Consider the following 20,136-nt stretch of genomic DNA (forward strand, 5'->3'; position numbering starts at 1 on the left):
TGCAATGTTGTATTTAGCCAATACTGTTTGGAGAATCCCTTAGACACTGCTGTCATATTTATGTGTGTATAAATATATATATGTGTGTGTGTGAGTGTGAAACGTGAGGTATGAACAGCAGAAATTTGAGTAGGAATGAAGTAATACATTAAGTAAAGGTAATTACACTGTTTACTTCATCTAAAGTATTACTGATAAATGAAGTACTACCAATTTAGTGTAATTGGTAATTTAGTAATTTTGTATAATTTTACTTAATGTACATAGAAAAATTTATTATTTTTGTTATACTGAGAACAAAATTTTCAATATAGGCTTTTACAGTAAATCATTACAGGATACAACATTAAATAATACATTCGTGGATTTGGCTATTATTTCTCTTCTAACTAATTTCCTATTTTTTTAGGTCTGGAATTGAGCTACAGTTATTGAATAGCAAGCTTTTCTATTTTTGCTCTTTATACTGTACTGTATAACATGAACGTATCACAAGAACCTGTAGAGTACTGCTTTGAAAATGTTGTGAAATCTTGTGTAAAGGTCTCTAGACCTGTAAGTCTTAAAGCAGTTCTGTATTTCTTGCTTGTTTTCACCATTCTGATCACTGTGTTTGGTAACCTATTAGTTATGATTTCAATTTCTCACTTTAAACAGCTCCATTCACCCAACAATGTATTAGTGCTTTCTTTAGCAAATACAGATTTCTTGTTGGGATTGCTTGTGCTGCCATTTAGCACAATGAGAGCTGTTGAAACTTGCTGGTATTTGGGTTCTTTTTTTTGCAGACTGCATACAACTATTGATTTGTTACTTTGTACTGTCTCTATTTACCACTTGTGTTTTATTGCAATTGATCGCTACTATGCAGTGTGTGATCCACTTCACTACACAACAAAAATAAACTATAAAGTTATTTCTTTGTTTATTGCTCTAGCCTGGATAATCCCAGGTTTATACAGTTTTGGAGTAATTTACTCCAAAGTTAATGACCAAGGACTGGAAGATGTGGTGGTCATGATGACATGTGAAGGTGGGTGCTTACTGTTGTTTAATAAATTATGGGCACTGCTGGATCCATTAAATTTTATAGCTCCTTGTGTAGTTATGATTGGGATTTATGCAAAAATTTTTAAAGTTGCTAAAAAGCAATCAAAAATCCTCAACAAGGAAGGGAAGAGTCTTTCTGAAGAAGATAATAAAAGGAGAGCTAACCAAAACAGAGAGCATAAAGCAGCCAAAACACTTGGCATAATCATGGGCATTTTTTTAGTGTGTTGGCTACCATTTTTCTTTGATGTTGCAATTGATGTTTATATCAATTTTTCCACACCACCGGTTGTTGTTGAAGCCGTTACATGGCTTGGTTACGTTAATTCAGCGTTTAATCCATTAATATATGCTTTTTTCTATCCATGGTTCCGCAAGGCATTGAAGTTGATTGTTACAGGCAAAATATTTAGGACAGGTTCATCAAATTTTCAGCTTATTTCTCAATAAACTTAATTGTATTATAAAATGTTAATTCTGTACCAAAGTCTTTAATCACTGTTTCAGTTTAATATTAATGATTAGGAGTATTGAAGCTGAGATCACAAATGTTAGTTTAAATAAAGTTAAATATTCTAATATGATATTATTTTGGAAGAAATTTAATTTGTATTGGTGTTATAAAAAGATAACAGTATTAATGTAAATATTATGAATGACATATCAAAGTACTATTTCAATTGTTATTAAAACTTAGTAAAAACAATATGCATGTTACAAATTATATTTAAAATAAGCCTTTCTAATAAAAAATGACAGTAACAAATTTCAAGAGTCTTATTATTTTTAATGTAAATGATTGATTATTACTGTACTAAGATATTTAATAAAATATTTACAGAGTGTTAACAGCTGCTTTATAATGAATATCTAAACTAAACTGTGACCAGAAACATTAATTATTTGAATAGGAAAACTGTGCCTTGGTCCAATATAGACTTATTTCTTCATAAAGTAAAGTGACAATGGACTGAACACAAATAGAAAATGGAAAAACGTTATTTCTAAATAGAGATGAATGTAATCACCCAGTTAATAGAGTATTTAATAAAGCAAAAGTTTGTATCTTTGGGATAACAAAATTGTTAATACTGTATTCTCCTTCAATATATTTCATTGTACATAACCCTTACTTTTCAGGTTAATTTTTTGTCTTTGTAGTGAACAAAATAAATCAATCAGTATATATTTTCTTTTACCCATGTTTATCAATAATTTTTTAATTAACACAAAAACTGCATTAGATAGAAAAATAAATAGTATTTAAGAGCATAGATTTATGAAACTGAAAGGTAGATTGCTTTTTTTCTTATGATAATAATGTACTGTAAATAAATGGTTGGGGCCATTCATTTTATCCATCCCACTATATCCTAACTACAGGGTCACGGGGGTCTGCTGGACAACACAGGGCAGGAAACAAACCCTGGGCAGGGCACACACACAGACACCAGGGACAATTTAGAATCGCCAATCCACCTAACCTGCATGTCTTTGGACTGTAGGAGGAAGCCGGAGCGCCCGGAGAAAACCCACGCAGACACGGGGAGAACATGCAAACTCCATGCAGGGAGGACCCGGGAAGCGAACCGGGGTCTCCTAACTGCGAGGCAGCAGTGCTACCCACTAGGCCACCGTGCCGCCCCCATTAATTTTATATGATTTCATATATGATTTTGCAATATATTGTTTCACCATGTACTAGAACTATATGGTTCTTCTTCACATCAACATAATATAATATGATGTGATCACTTTTACGGTACATAAATACATAAGTGATATACCCAAATTGATTTTTGAAAAATTAGCATGCAGGTGTACAGTGTATAATAATTACAAGCTTTAAATGAAAGGCAAAAATGAATATATTAGTGAAGTAAAGTAACAGTGTACGGTATTTTATGGCAACTATATTGGACATTATCTCATGAACAGACACTATATCTGAAAAGCTTCCAGTATTGAATATGTACAGCATATATTCTTTTATATATTATATATACAGAAATATATGCTGTAAGGCAAGATAATAAACTTTGGCTCCTGATGAAACCTAGTTGGGAAAGTGACTTCCTACAATTTAAAGATAGGTGGATAATGAAAGCAGATGATATCAACAGGCTGTTGACATCCAGGCTGGATCTTTTTAGATAAATAAACATCAAAACAAAAACATAAATTAAAAAAAAAAGTTTTTCTTCAGGATATCGAGAGGAATCGCAGCGCATGTCTTGATGGCAACTCCTGTCTGTACAAGGAAGGATGGCTGCAAGGGATTTGAGGGCAGATAAGGAAGTGTTTATTTGATGAGTCTGTGAGCAAGTGACACACCATCTATGATCTAGTGACCCACGTCCTGCTTACAGAGGAATTGAAGGATTATGCATATCCAAATCTGTTCCTTGGAGATTCGCATTCAGGGCTGGTAATGGAACGGTTCTTACAAGTGATGCTGCAGTTGTGAACAACTGGGCTGGCTACTTTGAGCAGCTGTTTAAAGCTGAATCTCAGGCTAGGATGTTGGACATCTGGGGTCCAAATTTCTTGAGGCTGATCCTCCACTTAGCTGTGAACCACCCAAACTCATTGAGACTGCACAGGAGGTGAACCAGATGAGGGTAGGGAAGGCTGTAGAGATCTGTTATATCCAGGGTGAACTTCTCCAGGCTGATGGTAAAGCTGTCCTCGTGGCATTGCCCCATGAGTTCTGTTTCTGTGTGTACTGCTTGAGGCAATGATATCCATTTTGAGTAAGTTATTCCCCAATTGATAAGCTACCAGTTACCCTTTGATCCTGATCCACACAATGAACTAAAAATATTTTTGAAAACTTTAAGATGCAATAAAAAAAATCTAACATAGCATCCTTAATAAACAGTTCAATTTTAATTATGCTGACAGTTTTTTTTTCAGATGGAAACCACAGGGAGGCAATAGTACTCCATTGTTGATATATGTTATGCCGTATTTAATGCTTTTCATAAATAAACATTTCATCACCCAAACCTGTGAAATATGAAGTTAATAAAATAAATATTCTTGGCAGCTTACAGCATTATGCTTTAAAAGAAATAGTAAATGAAAAAATATATGTAGCTGTCAAAGAAAAAATTAACATCAGTGTGAACAAAAGAAAACAAAAGTCAAAGTCTTTTTCTGGTTAGGAGGTCTCATTAATGACAGAGCAGGTGGATGTTTGCTGTTATCTTTTCCGGTCAGAAGCTTAGTATAGCAAAGATAGGAAAGAAATAGCATTACTATAGTGGACCTGAAGCCTGTGTAAAGGTATCTGTTTAAAATAAAAATATTCTGTGTAAACCCAGGACTTGTGTCTCTGTAGCTGCGGCCTGGAGTTTCAGGTTTGTGGCTTCTCCTAGTGTCCACATTGTAGGAGCTTTTGGCAGTGGACAAGTGTCAGCATAGGCACTCCGATCAGTCTGCAGCTGCGGAGTCCCATATGCAGCAAGCTGCAATGCACTATGTGTTTTGACACCTTTACGTTTTCTAGCAATTTGTGCTAAAGTAGCTCTTCTGTGGGATCACACCATAAGGGCAAGCCTTCACTCTCTATGCACATGAATGAGCCTTGGGCACCCATGACACTGTCACCAGTTTACAGATTGTCATTTTTGTACCACTTTCAAGAACTAACTGTCCACTTACTGCCTAACAAATCCGTGTACCAGTCTCTGACATCAACCAGTAAAAGTTTTTCCTACTTTTCCATGCAGAATTATTTTCTTTCATTTACAGCTCATTTCAAATCCCCTCTGGGATTCAAATCTGGTCTTTGACTTGGCTATTCCAGGACACTTTATTTTTTTCTTCTCAATTATTGCTTGGTATCAGGCCCGGTCTTAGGTATTATGGGGCCCTAGGCGAAAGGGGGGTCCAGGGGCGAAGCCCCCCTGGAAGCTCTGTGAAATGCGTGAAAATTAGACCAAGGAGTCGATCCAGGGCCCCCCGGACGCCGGGGCCCTAGGCGGTCGCCTACTTCGCCTATGCCTAAGGCCGGGCCTGATTGGGACAAATAATGCTGTAGTATATTTAAGTATATATGACAATTGCTCACTCGGACAATTTGTTTTGGGGGCCCCCAAGAAGGCAGGGGCCCTAAGCTATAGCTTGTGTAGCTTATACGTAAATCCTGCACTGCTTGGTATGTTTGCTGGTATTTTCAGAGTTATTGTCATATTGCAGGGTCCACTTTCAGTTGAGCTTTAATCGGCTGACAGATGGTCTCACAATATCCAGAAGTATCCTCTGGTACGATGAAGAGCTTAACAGGTCCTGATGCAGCAAAGCAGCCTAAAAACTTTACATTTCTACCACCATCTGTGATATAGCGGGTCCACAACTCATGTCAAAAGGGCTCCCGAAAGCAAGATGGGAGGTGGAGCAGAACCTTCATCATCACATTTGGTGGCAGTGGTGCGATGAGCTGGCAGTGGGGACAGAAGAGGAGATGGAGCAGGCAGTGGGCTTGGTGCCAGACTTTTTTGAAAAGAACCCACGGACCCAAGCCGGAGGAGGACATTTTAAAGGACAGAGCTTTTTTAATGGACATTTATTTATTGATTGTTTTTATTGTCATTTAAAAGTTCTTATTCTTTTATGTCCTGTTTTAAGGGGGGCTTGGGTTGTTTTTATTGTGGGATTGTTTTAGTGCTTTTATTTATTTATCAATTTTAGTGCAGTGGTAGTGTGGCCGACCTGTAGACCTGGGCCGCCAGTTGCACAGGGTTGGCAGTGGCATGGAGCCTTCCCAGGCAGCTGGAGGGTTATGGGGGGTCGAATGTGGTATAGATGGCAGGTAGAGCAGAACCCGCATTGTCACACCATCCGTTGAAGTTTGTATAGTCCTGGGTTATTGTGGTCAAATGCTTTGTTTAAAATAAAAATGATCAATGCAGTACTTACTGATCCATTTTTTCATATTGCTATATCCAGAAGAAAAGCAAAACAACATGCACTTTAGGCTTCATTTTTTCTAGTAAAAATAATGTTTTTTTTATTTTAATACCATTCTTTAAAGAAAAAACAAGTTATTTAAGAGTTTTCAATTTTCTACCCTTTTATGAGTTCATATGATTATCAAAACTTTTACTATTTTTTTAATAACCAGAAGGCAGTTATTACTTTTCTGCCTCACTCCGCGTTGTCCATGCAACGTGGCCGCAGAGAGCTTAAACAACTCGGCACATCCACATAAAAACGACAAGGGGTGAGCTTTCTTGAAGGCTTTTACTGGACGTACCTCGTTGTAAACTAAAATATATACAAAAGAAACATACAGGTATATACAGGTGTACAACCAAAGACAATAAAGAATGATTTACAAAGCAATACATAGCAGACAGTATGCATTAAACAATAAAGCTTTAAAAGACACTTACAAGGCGAGTGATTTCCACAGTTGGATCAGGACAAAGAGAAGCGCGTAGACAGAAGTTCAAATTGCTATGTACCACAACTAACCAGACCCTGGGTTTATATACCTTAAAGATACGCTACGGACGTGACCGAAACAAGAGATAAAGGGGTGCCTACGTGAGACACATGGGGTGTATTGTATTCAAATGATTATTATGGGATCTACATGCTTTACGTGAGTTTCATAGACATTTATGACACTACTGTGAGTGTGGGACATGACTGACAGGTATGTTAATAAATGACAAGACAAAGGGGGAGCACAATTCAACAAATAACAGCAACAGCTAACAGCATGTGGGGCAGAACAATTACATAGCAGACAATGTCTAATTAATTAAACTGGTACCATTTTAATCTTTTTGCTTACCCATTAGTAGCTGATTTTAATAAAAATTTTGAAAACAAAACTAGAAAGAAAAAAGTTAAAGGCCTGATTCTAATCATTTCCAGTTCATAGATTTTGTTGCAGAAGTTTACAGCACAATACAGTCAGACAGCACAATTCAGAGTACTGCTGCTTCACAGATGCAGTGACCTGTGTTGGAATCCCACACACAGTCATTTTCATGTGAAGCTTTCACATTCTCCCACTGTCTATATGAGCTTCCTCACACATCCCCAAAGATTTGTAGGTTAGATTCTTTGGCAATTCTAAGTTAGCTGATGTGTGGGTGCCCAGGGATGGAACTTGCTGTATGTCCAGCACATTCAGAAAAGTGTGGACTTTAAAAAGATTAAGTGGGTTTGACATTGTTATGTTATGTAGATTACAGTCTGGGAGTCATTCATGACATAATAATAATATAACAGGTACAGAAAGCAGAAAAGCTATGCAAATGGCAAAAATCCATAAACCAATGATGTACCTAATTGAGAAAATGGCAAGAACATCACTTTAATAGATACTGTCATCAGGCAGCAACAATAAATGTTTTAATGTTCTTATAATTCATATTATACCAGTGTACGTTTTTGAATATTTGAAAAGAAAAAAATGCCATAATAGTATTTTAATTGTACTGTTCTGTTTAGCATATGCTATTTAGAAAATCCCCCAGATGCACTTGTCATAATTGCTGAGTAGATACTCATATATATGGAACAATGAGGTTTGAAAAACAGGTATTTGGGAAAGGAAGAAGTATCAGTCTAATTTAGGTTAAGGTAATACTTTTGCTTGCTAATTCAATGTAATCTTTGCCACTTAAATAAAAAATAAATAAAATAATCAATTTCAAATAATCAACTATCAAAGAACACTCCTTTATTAAAATATGTAAACAGTACATACAGTACATTTGTTTTTCTCTGAATTTTTTTTTTTTTTAGTGACTAATTTTAAAAGTTAATTGTGCATATAATGAATTTAAGTCTGTTGTCAGAAGAACTAGTAGAATATTGCTTTGAAAATGTAAGTAACTCCTGTGTAAAAGTCAACAGATCCTTGGCTCTTAAAATTGTTATGTATTTCTTGCTTGTTTTCACTGTTGTGCTCACTGTCTTTGGGAATCTGTTTGTTATGATTTCAATTTCTCACTTTAAACAGCTTCATTCACCAAACAATGTGCTGGTCCTTTCTTTAGCAAATGCAGATTTCTTAGTTGGGTTGCTCGTATTGCCATTTTGCATTATAAGATCCGTTGAAACTTGCTGGTACTGGGGCTCTTTCTTATGTAGACTGCACACATGCATGGATTTGTTACTTTGTACTGTTTCCATTTACCACTTGTGTTTTATAGCAATAGATCGCTACTATGCGATTTGCGAACCACTTCACTACACAAGAAAAATCAACTATAAAGTTATTTCTTTATTTATTTTTCTTGCCTGGATGATACCAGGTGTATGCAGTTTTGGAATAATTTATTCCAAATCTAATGAACAAGGACTTGAAGATGTGTTGGCTATATTAACATGTGAAGGTGGGTGCCTACTGTTATATAACAAATTATGGGCATTGCTGGGTCCGCTTATATTTATTGCACCATGTGTAGTTATGATTGGGATCTACACTAAAATTTTTTGTGTTGCTAAAAGGCAAGCAAAAATTGCAAACAACAGGGAAAGAAAAATTCTTTCTGATGAAGACAATAAAATGCGAGTCACCCAGAAAAGAGAACAAAAAGCTGCCAAAACACTGGGAATAATTATGGGCATTTTTTTATTATGCTGGCTACCATTTTTCATTGATATTGCAGTTGATGTTTATGTTGATTTTTCCACACCTATGGCAATTTCCGAGACAATAACATGGCTAGGCTATGTTAATTCTGCTTTCAATCCACTAATATATGCCCTCTTCTATCCATGGTTTCGGAAGGCACTGAAGATGATTGTTACAGGCAGAATATTTAGCTCTGGTTCTTCAGATATTCAGCTTTATACTCAATAACTAACTATTAAGAAGTTGTTCCTAATTTGAATTGTTGATCTTCAATTGAACCTTTAAAATGTGCATTAGGGAAATGTAGAGCCAGGCATTGATTCTGAATAGAGCTTTTATTTTAATATTTATCCATTATGAATACTTATCATTGTTACAAATACTTTTACGAACCGATTACAATATCTTTGCTTACATTATGATTAAAATAGTAATTAGTAATATTTGGCTTATTGTGATTAGTTAGTCATTTGCAGTTTCTCTAAGTGTATGATTCAAGAAGTTAAACTTGCTTTGAGACAGTGAAAAAATGAGAACAATGCTTTTCTTTTCTCTTAGGTTAAGTAACATAAATATTCAATTTCTAGAATTAAGAAAAGATTTGTAGTGTTTATATAGAGCATAATTACAAGAACTGTTTTCATAGTACACACTGATTTAGTACCATAACTTAGTATTTGCATTTTTGCTTCCTTGAGTCTGAAACTGTGATAAATTGACAGATTTATTCATTGACACTATAGCTTAACTTTTGTTTTACAGCATGAAATCTGACATTCTAACAAGAGAAGTTTGTAAATAAAATTGAATATACACATTTGACACATAGCAATAAAAACAGAAGTACATTTTTAGGAATGCAGAAAGAGCACATAATCCCTTTAATTTTGTTTACTGAAATGTATGAAGCATTTTCCTCACCTAAAAGGCCAACACACATCAGGAGATTAGAAGTGCAAAGTGTTTCTGTTTACTTCTTTATGATAAATGAAAAGAGCAACGAGTAGGTGAGAATGCATAGCCTACACAGTAATAGTCAAAAAGCTTCAAACAAAAGGACCCAATGCAGATTTTCCTCCAAAACAGCTATTCACTGCCCAATAAATTAAGTTGAAGTAGCAGGTTAAAGTGAGGATGTCTTTAACAATTTAACCAGGCATTAACAATAGCCTGCACATGTCCAGTCATTGTTGGTTCACAATTTTCCACTCTATTGCTGAGTAAATCAGGCAAAGTTTAACTACAGTGTTATGTTTCCTCAGTTAAAATAGCAAAGCACCACTACAGACACTGTAAGGAAACCTCAACATGCCAGTGAAAAAAAGCCTTTCTCATTCCCATTAACTCCTGCACCACGGCACAGTCTTTCCTAAATAAACAAACTACAACTATTCTAGAACTAACACGTAAACCAATCTTTGTCTAAATACAATTTTCATATTCATAAAAAAAAATATATCTTTCTTCAATGCCAAAAATATCAAACACTACAAATACATAATTAACATTTCTTTGAATTAACAGAACACATTAATGCTTAAATATCTAATGAGGAAGAAAGTCTTGATTTACAAGCAGAGTTTAAGTCAATATGAATCGTAATAATACAGTTTTCAATTTTCTATCAGAGCTAGGCACCCTAGATCCAAAGCATAAAATCTTCATTTTATCTAATAATTTTACTACTTTAAAAATACTTTTGGAGATGACGAATTTAGAGGGTGGTTTGCGCTACTAATTTCAATTTAAATATATGGAGTTTTTGAATTTTCCCTGTGTTTGTCAGAAGTTATTCTCTAGTTAGTTGTAAATGGTATCCCTGCAAATTCTGAGTCCGAGAATTTATTTGTTAAGATGTTAATGTAAATAAACTTGAGGTAGTTTGTTTTGGTTGCAGTTTAAGCATCTAGTAAGAACAGAAGAATATCCTTTTTGTTATTTAACTGTTATGTTTAAACGCTTGATTGTGGGTAAGAGCCAAAACCTATCCTGGGAGCATTAATAATAAAACAGAACCTACTCATCCCAAGGTGGGCTCAGTGCCCTGCAGATAACACTCATCGACATTCGCTTATATCAAATCATTTCAGAGTCCCCATGAATTGAACACATACATCTTGGGGAAGGTGGTGTGTTAGGAAAAATCTGTAGCAAAAATTGCACAGACTTAAACTAGTCTACACTGAGAATGATGTATTAAGTGGAAGTTAAATATAAACTTTTTTTTTATTTTACTATGTATTCATTTCTGTCTGTAAGAATTATTTCCTTCCTTCCCTGTTTCAAAATTTAAGAATTGGGAAACAAGATATTTGGATTCAGCATTAACTATCTGTTTTTCTACTAGGAGCATAAGTAGCAGTAATATTCCTGTATAAAAATTGTTTTGAAATTACGAGAGGTGTTAATTTTACTAGAAATAAGGTTAAAATAAAGATCTGAATTTGTTAATTAATATTTTGGACTACTCTTTTCTTTCACAATTAGGAGTATATTCGATCTATATAATTTATATGGTTCTGTATCTTTATTTTAAGGATTTTTAGCTTTTAAAAGCATCTTACTGTTTTTTTTTAATATAAACCATACTACATTAGTATATGTCTCCAGTTCTCAACTTGTTAATTGAATTTTAGAAATAAGAATATTTACAGGTCTTCGGGGTACAAGGTTAGAGAGACAAAAAATGAAAATTATATCTGAACATAAATCTGCACCAAGTCCAATATCCTTGTTTACATCAGGGCAGAACACAGTGAAAATATACTGTATGTGTTAAAGTGTAATAAATATTAATTAGCCATACTTTTTAAACCAAACCTGCTTTAAATATTACAGAGTTAAGAGAAACTGCACTGATCTTACTGTGTTAGGGATATTATTCTATCACCGGATGGATTACCTTGCAAAGATGTTCAGATACTTTAAATTCGCAGGTGTCTGTCAGCTCTGCCCAGTGGTTAAGAGTAATTTGTGTCCATTTCTTGTGGTAAATTTTTTACACATCTTTCAGGTTTCTTGGTTAGAGCATGTTCCCATTTTTAAATTGCAGTGTAGACAGAATAACATTAGGAAATACTAACAGAAGCAATGGCTTGTCCTCTGTTGTGGAGATTTAACTCACTCCCATGCCCATGAAAAAGTCATCTTATGATTAGATATTTTATCAGTCTATGTTTTTGAACCAAATAATAACTTTGCCACATTATTTATTATTATTTTCTTTCATAAATATTTAATTTTGCTGTTACAATTTGTTGTTTTATTGATTATGTCACCTTAGCACCATTTTGTTTTCTCATCTTTCTCATCCTTCATTTTGCTGCAGGCAATGATGCTCATTCCCAGTCACATGTTCAACGGTGGCACTGTGTGAGACGTCGTCATTTCTCAAGCTATTTAAGGGATCACCATGGTATTCTTAATGTCTGAGATTCTGGATAGAATCAACTAAAACTTTTGTGTTTCTGCATTAGGTATTTAGGAGAAGAATTCAAAGACAATCAGGAATTTGTGGAACATTTGTGTAACATTTTGTACTTTGCCAATCAGGTTTAGTGTCCTCCTAGTTTAAACCTAAGCCTGTTTTCAGTGCCTCATTTCCTGGTCAAAGAAATCCTTTTTCAGTTGTTCAGTATTTGCATTATTTATGCTCACATACAGTATCTGTATAGGAAGACCCAAAAAAAGCTCTATATTATTGTTATGATTTTACCCTACCTCTGCCCTGGTCTCTTTTTTGTGTTATTAAATTTATTTTTTTGTTATTTTTTTTAGTTTTTATTTATTTATTTATTTATAAATATTGATTTTTTTTTAGTCCTGGTTAAATTCTTGTTATGTATTCTTGCTTTTAGTCTACTAGTTATGTTCTTTTTCCTCTGTATGTTGAGCCCTGAAATGCTGCTGCTAGAGCTGGAGCCAGCAGTCCATGGTGTGCTGGGGCATTAGCAAACAATTTTGTTCAATGGATATATTTTTGTTATTTTGGATTACTGATTCTTATAATAAGTGCTTCTTTTTCTTTTATTCTGGGCTTTGGAATTTTTATTATTAATTTTGGGATTGTGGGCTGGCTTTGTTGCTCTGGGGTTTGCCTTTTAGATATACGTATAGTAACTTCTGTTTACCTTTTTGTGAATAAAAAATGTCTTTTGAATAAAATATGACTTTTTAATTTAAATAATTATTGGTATTGCGGTGCTAAGAGACTTTTCAACAGTTTTACTGTTCCCTTTTAGAGCATTTTTGGGGCTGTGCAGGCAGGAAACATGCTTCTAGAGTTTGAGGCTAGGGTGCTTTTGTTTTTAGCATGCATCCAGAGCCTTGCTTGCTGTCTTTTGAGATATGTTTGGGTTTTGAGTTTGGTGGACCCAAGCACAATATAACAATTATATTTCCCTATTAATCATATTTTGTGTAGCTCACAGTCTCTGTGCTTATCTTTCCCTTTCAGCTGATTTGCATGGCAAAACATTATTTTTAAGTTCTTCAGCATATTACTATAGGTTTAGTGACAACTTCAAAATATCTCTGATTCCACAGTGTATAAAGGGCACTATCTACCTGCATATATACAGTATAAGCCTAATGCAATTTAAATCTAAAATTAATTTGCATATTAAATCCCAAGGTGGGATAAAAATGCATGATGCTAAACAGCCTGGGGTTTAGGTTTATGAAATGCCTGTTTAACTCATAAATTCACAGTAGCATAATGCAGTCCATTATTTAAAAATCACACCTTATCTAATGTGTACTCTAAAGCCAAACTCCTCTAGGACAAATAGGGTATTGTCCATTATGCTAGGCTTTTTAGTGGCACACAATACCTGTTAACAGAGCAGATTTATGAGAAATGTGAATTCCCAGAGTGAATGGCCAATAACAAAGGTGTAAATCAGAGATGAAATTACACTTTTGCTTTGACAAAAGGCCTCAAAATGGACATTCATGTGATGGACAAAATAAGCAGGCTCTAGAACTGTAACGGGAAGGGACTTTAATCCAATCACCAGAGGTTGCACCTTCCCTTAAAACTAGCTGCATTCATGTCTTCTGTCTCTTTTGGGGGGACTGAATTATTAAGATCTGTTCTCTTTGGGGAGTCAAAAAGCTAACAATGCACACTCTTTTGGTGAATGAAAGCTGGTAATCTGTTCTGTTTGTTAGCTGAAAGCCAACAAACCACTCTTTTTGGTGTGAGAAGCCATCCACTCTCTGCAGAGGAAAGAGGTCACAAACTTTTTCTGGCCTGGAAGTTATTCTCCATAGAGCTTTGGAGCTGAACTAGCTCTATGATCCACTCTGCCAAGCCGAACTTTGTTCCAGTGACTGAGCCCGCCATTTACTCTTAATAAAATCCAACACTTGCACTCTTGTTGCATAAAGAGTAATGCTTTTGCATATGAAGGTACAGAAGACACAGAAAAGAGCCTAACAACAAGCTAAGTAAGGCAGCATCACAATACACTACAAGCAAAGCACCATGTAGCAAAAGAAAAAGAGTGCACTCCAATGCAATGAATGTCCTCCACTTGAACCCGGAGCAACAACAGCAACAATTCCACACAACATTGGACATCACCCTTAAAGAGATTGTATCATAAAACCGTTATCTGTGCCAAGATAAACTAGGACTGTAAATAGTCTGTAAACAGCCAGCCTCTTGTATATTACAGTATATGTTTTTCTGGCTAGTCTGTTTTGTGTCCTCTCTTCTGTGTCAATACATATGCACTGATCATATTTCTTTAATCCTTGTATTTATCAATAAATTGCATTAGTCTGTTTCTTAAAATGAGTGTACTTCTGTTACCTTGATATTAGTCTAACATCCGGAAACATGAATATGCTACACATAAAATTGCAACTTAAATTACTAACAGTGATATTTGTTGATTTTGTTAGAAAATACAAAAACTTATCCAAACAGTTCATAAATATACTTATCCAGAAGATGTTCACAAAAAGCTAAATTTCACCAGCAAGGAAGAAAACACAGAAGTGGCTTCCTGTCTCATCTAAGGTTACCCAAGGAAGGTCTAAGGCCTCTGAAAGCATCAAGCACTTAATGGTGTACTGCTAAGTCCTCAGTGTTCATTAGGCTTCTTATGGAACTTTGATCAAAACGGGCTGTCTAGCAGCACAATGGTGTTAGCCCTGTTATGCCTGTTAAGTGTTTTCTGAGCCTTCTTGTATGCCGGATTGACTAGCTGTTTAGTAACCACTTTCTCAGCTATAACTTCATGACTTCACTTCCGTTTCTTAGCTTTGCACTATATCTTGTGCATGTACACATTCTTTTACACCATGTAGCCATTTGCATGGCCTGAGGATTGCTCATAGATGAGAATGTGTGACAGGTTCTTACCACTAATGTGTCCCCAACATTTTGGCAGAAAATAGTGATCTTTTTGATCAAATTCACTGTCACAGGAAGGCCTCACCTGCTCACATCAGGATTCACTCATATTGGTCTTGGGGTTCCAGCTGTGTCCTTTGATGGGCACTCAATGCGCAGGTGAAATGTGATCAACATTATGTCTAGCCCACTTTGTCTTACAAAATATACATGTTGTTGTTGTTGATGATGTCAAGGCAGATTACACTTAAAAGCCTTTCACTTTTTAAATCCACTCTACCCAATTCATGATTTTAGGTAAACCAGAGCAACAGCTGGATTGGGCATAAATTCACTTATACATGCATCTTAAATGATATACTTTTTACTTTTAATGGTGTTCCTTAATGCTATTTTTAGTTTTTTTATTTCTTTATTTAGAGCTGAAATTAATTTAAATGGCATCGTGTGCAGTGATAGACAGATCCTTTCTTCATACAGCCAAATAACATACAGTAATCCCTCCTCCATCGCGGGGGTTACGTTCCAGAGCCACCCACGAAATAAGAAAATCCGCGACGTAGAAAACATATGTTTATATGGTTATTTTTATATTGTCATGCTTGGGTCACAGATTTGCGCAGAAACACAGGAGGTTGTAGAGAGACAGGAACGTTATTCAAACACTGCAAACAAACATTTGTCTCTTTTTCAAAAGTTTAAACTGTGCTCCATGACAAGACAGAGATGACAGTTCCGTCTCACAATTAAAAGAATGCTAACATATCTTCCTCTTCAAAGGAGTGCGTGTCAGGAGCAGTGACTGTCACAGAGATAGAGACAAAAGCAAACAAATCAATAGGGCTGTTTGGCTTTTAAGTATGCGAAGCACCGCGGCACAAAGCTGTTGAAGGCGGCAGCTCACACCCCCTCCGTCAGGAGCAGGGAGAGAGAGAGAGAGACAAACAAAAATCAATACATGCCCTTCGAGCTTTTAAGTATGCGAAGCACCGTGCAGCATGTCATTTCAGGAAGCAGCTGCACAAAAGATAGCAACGTGAAGATAATCTTTCAGCATTGTTAGACGAGCGTCCGTATCGTCTAGGTGTGCAAACAGCCCCCCTGCTCAATCCCCCTACGTCAGGATCAGAGAAAGTCAGCGCAAGAGAAAGAGAAAAGTAAGCTGGGTAGCTTCTCAGCCATCTGCCAATAGCGTCCCTTGTATGAAATCAACTGGGCAAACCAACTGAGGAAGCATGTACCAGAAATTAAAAGACCCATTGTCCGCAGAAAACCGCGAAGCAGCGAAAAATCCGCGATATATATTTAAATATGCTTACATATAAAATCCGCGATGGAGTGAAGCCGCGAAAGGCAAAGCGCGATATAGCGAGGGATTACTGTATACTGAAAAAAACAACACATACATTATAACTGCCTTATGTCAGGAATATACAGTATGAAATGTATTCACCAATGGTGTAATTTGATTTATTGACGTTGATTCTGTATGCAAAACTATTTGAACTCTCTGAGTATATATGACAACTACAAATACAGAAGCTTTCTTGGAAAAGCTGTATCACATTCAATACAATAATTAAGTTTAGTTAAACATTTCATACCAGTTTCAGGAAATACAATATTTTTCTTATCGGATTGAATGGAGAGTTTCCAAAAAGACTGCCTTGTGTTTGGTTGGGTGATTCTTCTGATACTGTCCAAGATATGGAATAATACCAGTCTTCTGATTTTTCATGCAGTACCATACATTGCAGTTCAAAAGATAGCATGGCATCTGCTTAAAAATATTTTAGTGTGCTTCCACTGACTTTTATAAGTCATAAACCTGCAGTAACCTACCAGGTTAAAAAATTTGCTTCTTTAACATCTCTAGATTGATATGTCTGTGATGGCCAGTGCAACTTTCTACGCTTTGGTGTTCTGGGCTGGTAACATCACTTCAAGAGAGGCACACCAAATCAAAAAACTTATGAAAAGGCAGGCTCAGATATGGAACACACTCTGGGTCCCATGGAGGTAGTATGTGAGGGAGAGAATTAAACCAAAACTGAGTGCCATTATGAACAATGACACACTAACACTGAGGACTTCCAGTTAACGAATTATTAAACAGAACCGTGAAGAAATGTTACTGGAGCTCCTTTATACCAACTGCAATACACCTGCATAATAACTCACTGTGAGTAAAACTGCCTAGTCAAAAGTTTTCTTTTTATTTTTTTTTCCTTTTAGGCAATATATATATATAATAACTAATGAAAGGCAAAGCCCTCACTGATCACTAATTCTCCAACTTTCTGTGTAGGTAGAAGGCTGAAATTTGGCAGGCTCATTCCTTACAGCTTACTAGCAAAAGTTAAGCAGGTTTCATTGTGAAATTCTATGCATAATGGTCGACAAAATCCGCCATGTTAAACTTTCTTATTTATGGCCGCATCTTCACAAAATTTGGTAAGCGGCTTCCCTGGGCCAAACGAAACCGATGTACGTACTTATTTCGGTGGTATGACGCCACTGTCGGCCGCCATATTGAACGTTCCAATGGTCTTTGTTACTTATGGGCCCATCTTCAAGAAATTTGGTACGCGGGTACCCAACACTAACTGAATCCTACTTACGTACATATATACGTCCATAGCCTGCAGCTCGGTTGGGTCCCCCATCCCCACGCCTCCCACGTAGTTGGCTGCCTGCCTATATAAGGCCGTCCGTCGCTCCGGTCTCTTCATTCCCTTCCTTGCTTCGCCACGGTATTCACGTATCCCTGCTGATAACTGCAGCCTTTTTATTTAATCCACGGCTTCTCCGCTGTTTTATTGTTCGTTTATTACGATTATAGTTATTGTGTAGGTATTTTAGACTTAGTTTACATTGTTCAGGTACCCATTTCCTTCATTGTTCCAACTGTACCCCCATTAACATGTCTATCGAGGAGATCAACATCGATCAAAGAACTGTCACTTACCGAGTGGTTTCCATGCCCGGAGATGGCGACTGCCTTCTATCTATCTATCTATCTATCTATCTATCTATCTATCTATCTATCTATCTATCTATCTATCTATCTATCTATCTATCTATCTATCTATCTATCTATTAGTAACAAAAGAACTTGTAGACTATACTATAGTAGAGAGTCCACTGTGGTCCTGAAATGTTGTAGTTTATTTGGGATACAGCATTAAAAATACACTGACAACAGCATGCTAATCATTAGTGAAACCATTTATTATAAGATTCCAACTTACTGTATACCATCATACAAAAAATACTTGTGATGATAATTAGTAAACAAGTCTGTAATATCTGTTGACATCTAATATTGTGAGTATTAAAAAGTTTTATTCAAATATATTTCTTTGGATTCATTATTACAGAGAAATAACTCCATTGATTAATGCAGTTAAAAATAATAGCATTTAAAAGTTCATTCCATTTTCTTTTTTCCATTAAACATATGTCAGGCATAATTACCAAAAGATAAGGTAATATAAACTGAGATCCAGAAGATTATGCTACTCCATAGTTATTTTACTAAAATATATATTTTTAAAAATTTGGTTTTTCATAACCATTTTAATGAAATAATAGACCCATTTTATCAACTTTACTAAGAATACAGCTTAATCTTTGATGAATTAGAAGTAAATATTTTAAAAGTCAAAATGAGTTTCAGTGCTTTGCGAAACCAGGGGTAGAAAAATGCATAAATCAAAGGATTGAAAGCAGAATTAACATAGCCCAGCCAGGCTAAGCCATCAAACACAAATGCAGGAGTTACATAATTGATATTGCCATCAATTAAAAGATCAATAAAATACGGCAACCAGCAAATTAAAAATACACCCATTAAGATTCCCAGTGCCTTTGCAGCTTTTTGTTCCCTCTTCTCATTTACTTTCCTTTTCTTTTCTTCTTGTGTTTTAATTTTGTTTTGAATATTGTGTATTGTTTTAGCTTGTTTTTGGGCAACTCTGAAAATCTTTGCATAAATCCCTATCATTATAAAGCATGGTACAAAAAATGTTAGTGATTCCAACACTGACCAGAGTTTATTAAATAGCAAAAGACAACCACCTTCACATGACAATATTGCAACCAGATCTTCAAGACCTTGGTCATTGGTTTTAGAATAAATTAAGCCAAAGCTGTATATACTTGGTAAAATCCATGCAAGCATTATAAACATGTAAATAACTTTAATGCTGATTTTGGTTGTGTAAAGCAGTGGATTGCACACAGCATAATACCTATCGATTGCAATAAACCACAAATGGTAAATGGAAACGGTAGAAAAAAGCATATCCATACACGCATGTAACCTACAGAAAAAAGAACCTAAATACCAACAGGTTTCAACAGTTCTGATGACACTAAAAGGTAACACACACAATCCTAGCAAAAGATCAGTCGTTGCCAGAGAAAGAACAAGAAAATTATTGGGCGAATGTAGCTGCTTGAAATGTGAAATCGAGATGACCACAACAAGATTTCCACAAATTGTGACAAGAACAGCCAACACTAACACAAAATACATAACAATTTTAACACTAGCTGACCTGGAAACTTTTACACAGGACGTGTTCACATTTTGAAAACAGTGTTCTACAGAGTCTGCAGATATAAATGTTGAATTCATTATAAACTGTTGAACCAAAGCAGAATTTTAATTAATCTAGAATAAAAAAATAAAAAATGAATTATTGAAGAGTATTACTTTTTGTTAACATATCATAACACAATTTTAAGTCAACAATACAATATTCCATATTTTAGCAAGTTTATTGCATTTTAAATCAATCTTAAACCTTTGTATCTTGATGAGCATGGACAGCTCTTGTCATTAAACCTGAAAAAATACATGTAAACAAAGACATTTATTTATAAAAAAAGATGCATCATGCACCCTTAAATGTGGCTTTTTTGTTTTGAATGAAACATACAATTATACATCTTATTGATTACCTTTTAACTTAAATTAGCATTTTCTATAACAATCATATACAATAAAAGTTATCAAGTATTACAAAGAAAAACAGCTTGTATAATATTACCTTCCATCACATTCATTGGCCAGTGATGAACTGTAATAGTTGTTATTCCTTTCAGCCTTGGT

The 20,136-nt window shown here is 35.4% G+C and overlaps 3 protein-coding genes across 3 annotated transcripts; 2 read left to right on the forward strand and 1 right to left on the reverse strand.

Annotated features, from left to right (window-relative positions):
• The first annotated feature begins 480 nt into the window (after window positions 1-480).
• Window positions 481-1,500, forward strand: LOC114649483 (trace amine-associated receptor 4-like). The gene has a single exon (XM_028798971.1). The coding sequence runs from the start codon at window positions 481-483 to the stop codon at window positions 1,498-1,500; it is 1,020 nt and encodes a 339-aa protein (XP_028654804.1).
• Window positions 1,501-7,849: 6,349 nt separating this feature from the next.
• LOC114649484 (trace amine-associated receptor 4-like) lies at window positions 7,850-8,881 on the forward strand. The gene has a single exon (XM_028798973.1). The coding sequence runs from the start codon at window positions 7,850-7,852 to the stop codon at window positions 8,879-8,881; it is 1,032 nt and encodes a 343-aa protein (XP_028654806.1).
• A 9,737-nt stretch (window positions 8,882-18,618) lies between these two features.
• Window positions 18,619-19,684, reverse strand: LOC114649485 (trace amine-associated receptor 13c-like). Its single transcript, XM_028798974.2, has one exon. It carries the CDS (start codon window positions 19,657-19,659, stop codon window positions 18,631-18,633), a length of 1,029 nt encoding a protein of 342 aa, XP_028654807.2. The 5' UTR covers window positions 19,660-19,684; the 3' UTR covers window positions 18,619-18,630.
• Window positions 19,685-20,136: the final 452 nt, after the last annotated feature.

This window comes from Erpetoichthys calabaricus, chromosome 3, assembly GCF_900747795.2.
Source record: "Erpetoichthys calabaricus chromosome 3, fErpCal1.3, whole genome shotgun sequence".
NCBI classification, from domain to species: domain Eukaryota; kingdom Metazoa; phylum Chordata; class Cladistia; order Polypteriformes; family Polypteridae; genus Erpetoichthys; species Erpetoichthys calabaricus.

What these genes read in the sequence shown, in the direction of transcription:
- LOC114649484 (XM_028798973.1), top strand. Translation starts at nt 7,850, where the DNA reads ATGAATTTAAGTCTGTTGTCAGAAGAACTAGTAGAATATTGCTTTGAA.
- LOC114649485 (XM_028798974.2), bottom strand. Translation starts at nt 19,659, where the DNA reads ATGAATTCAACATTTATATCTGCAGACTCTGTAGAACACTGTTTTCAA.
- LOC114649483 (XM_028798971.1), top strand. Translation starts at nt 481, where the DNA reads ATGAACGTATCACAAGAACCTGTAGAGTACTGCTTTGAAAATGTTGTG.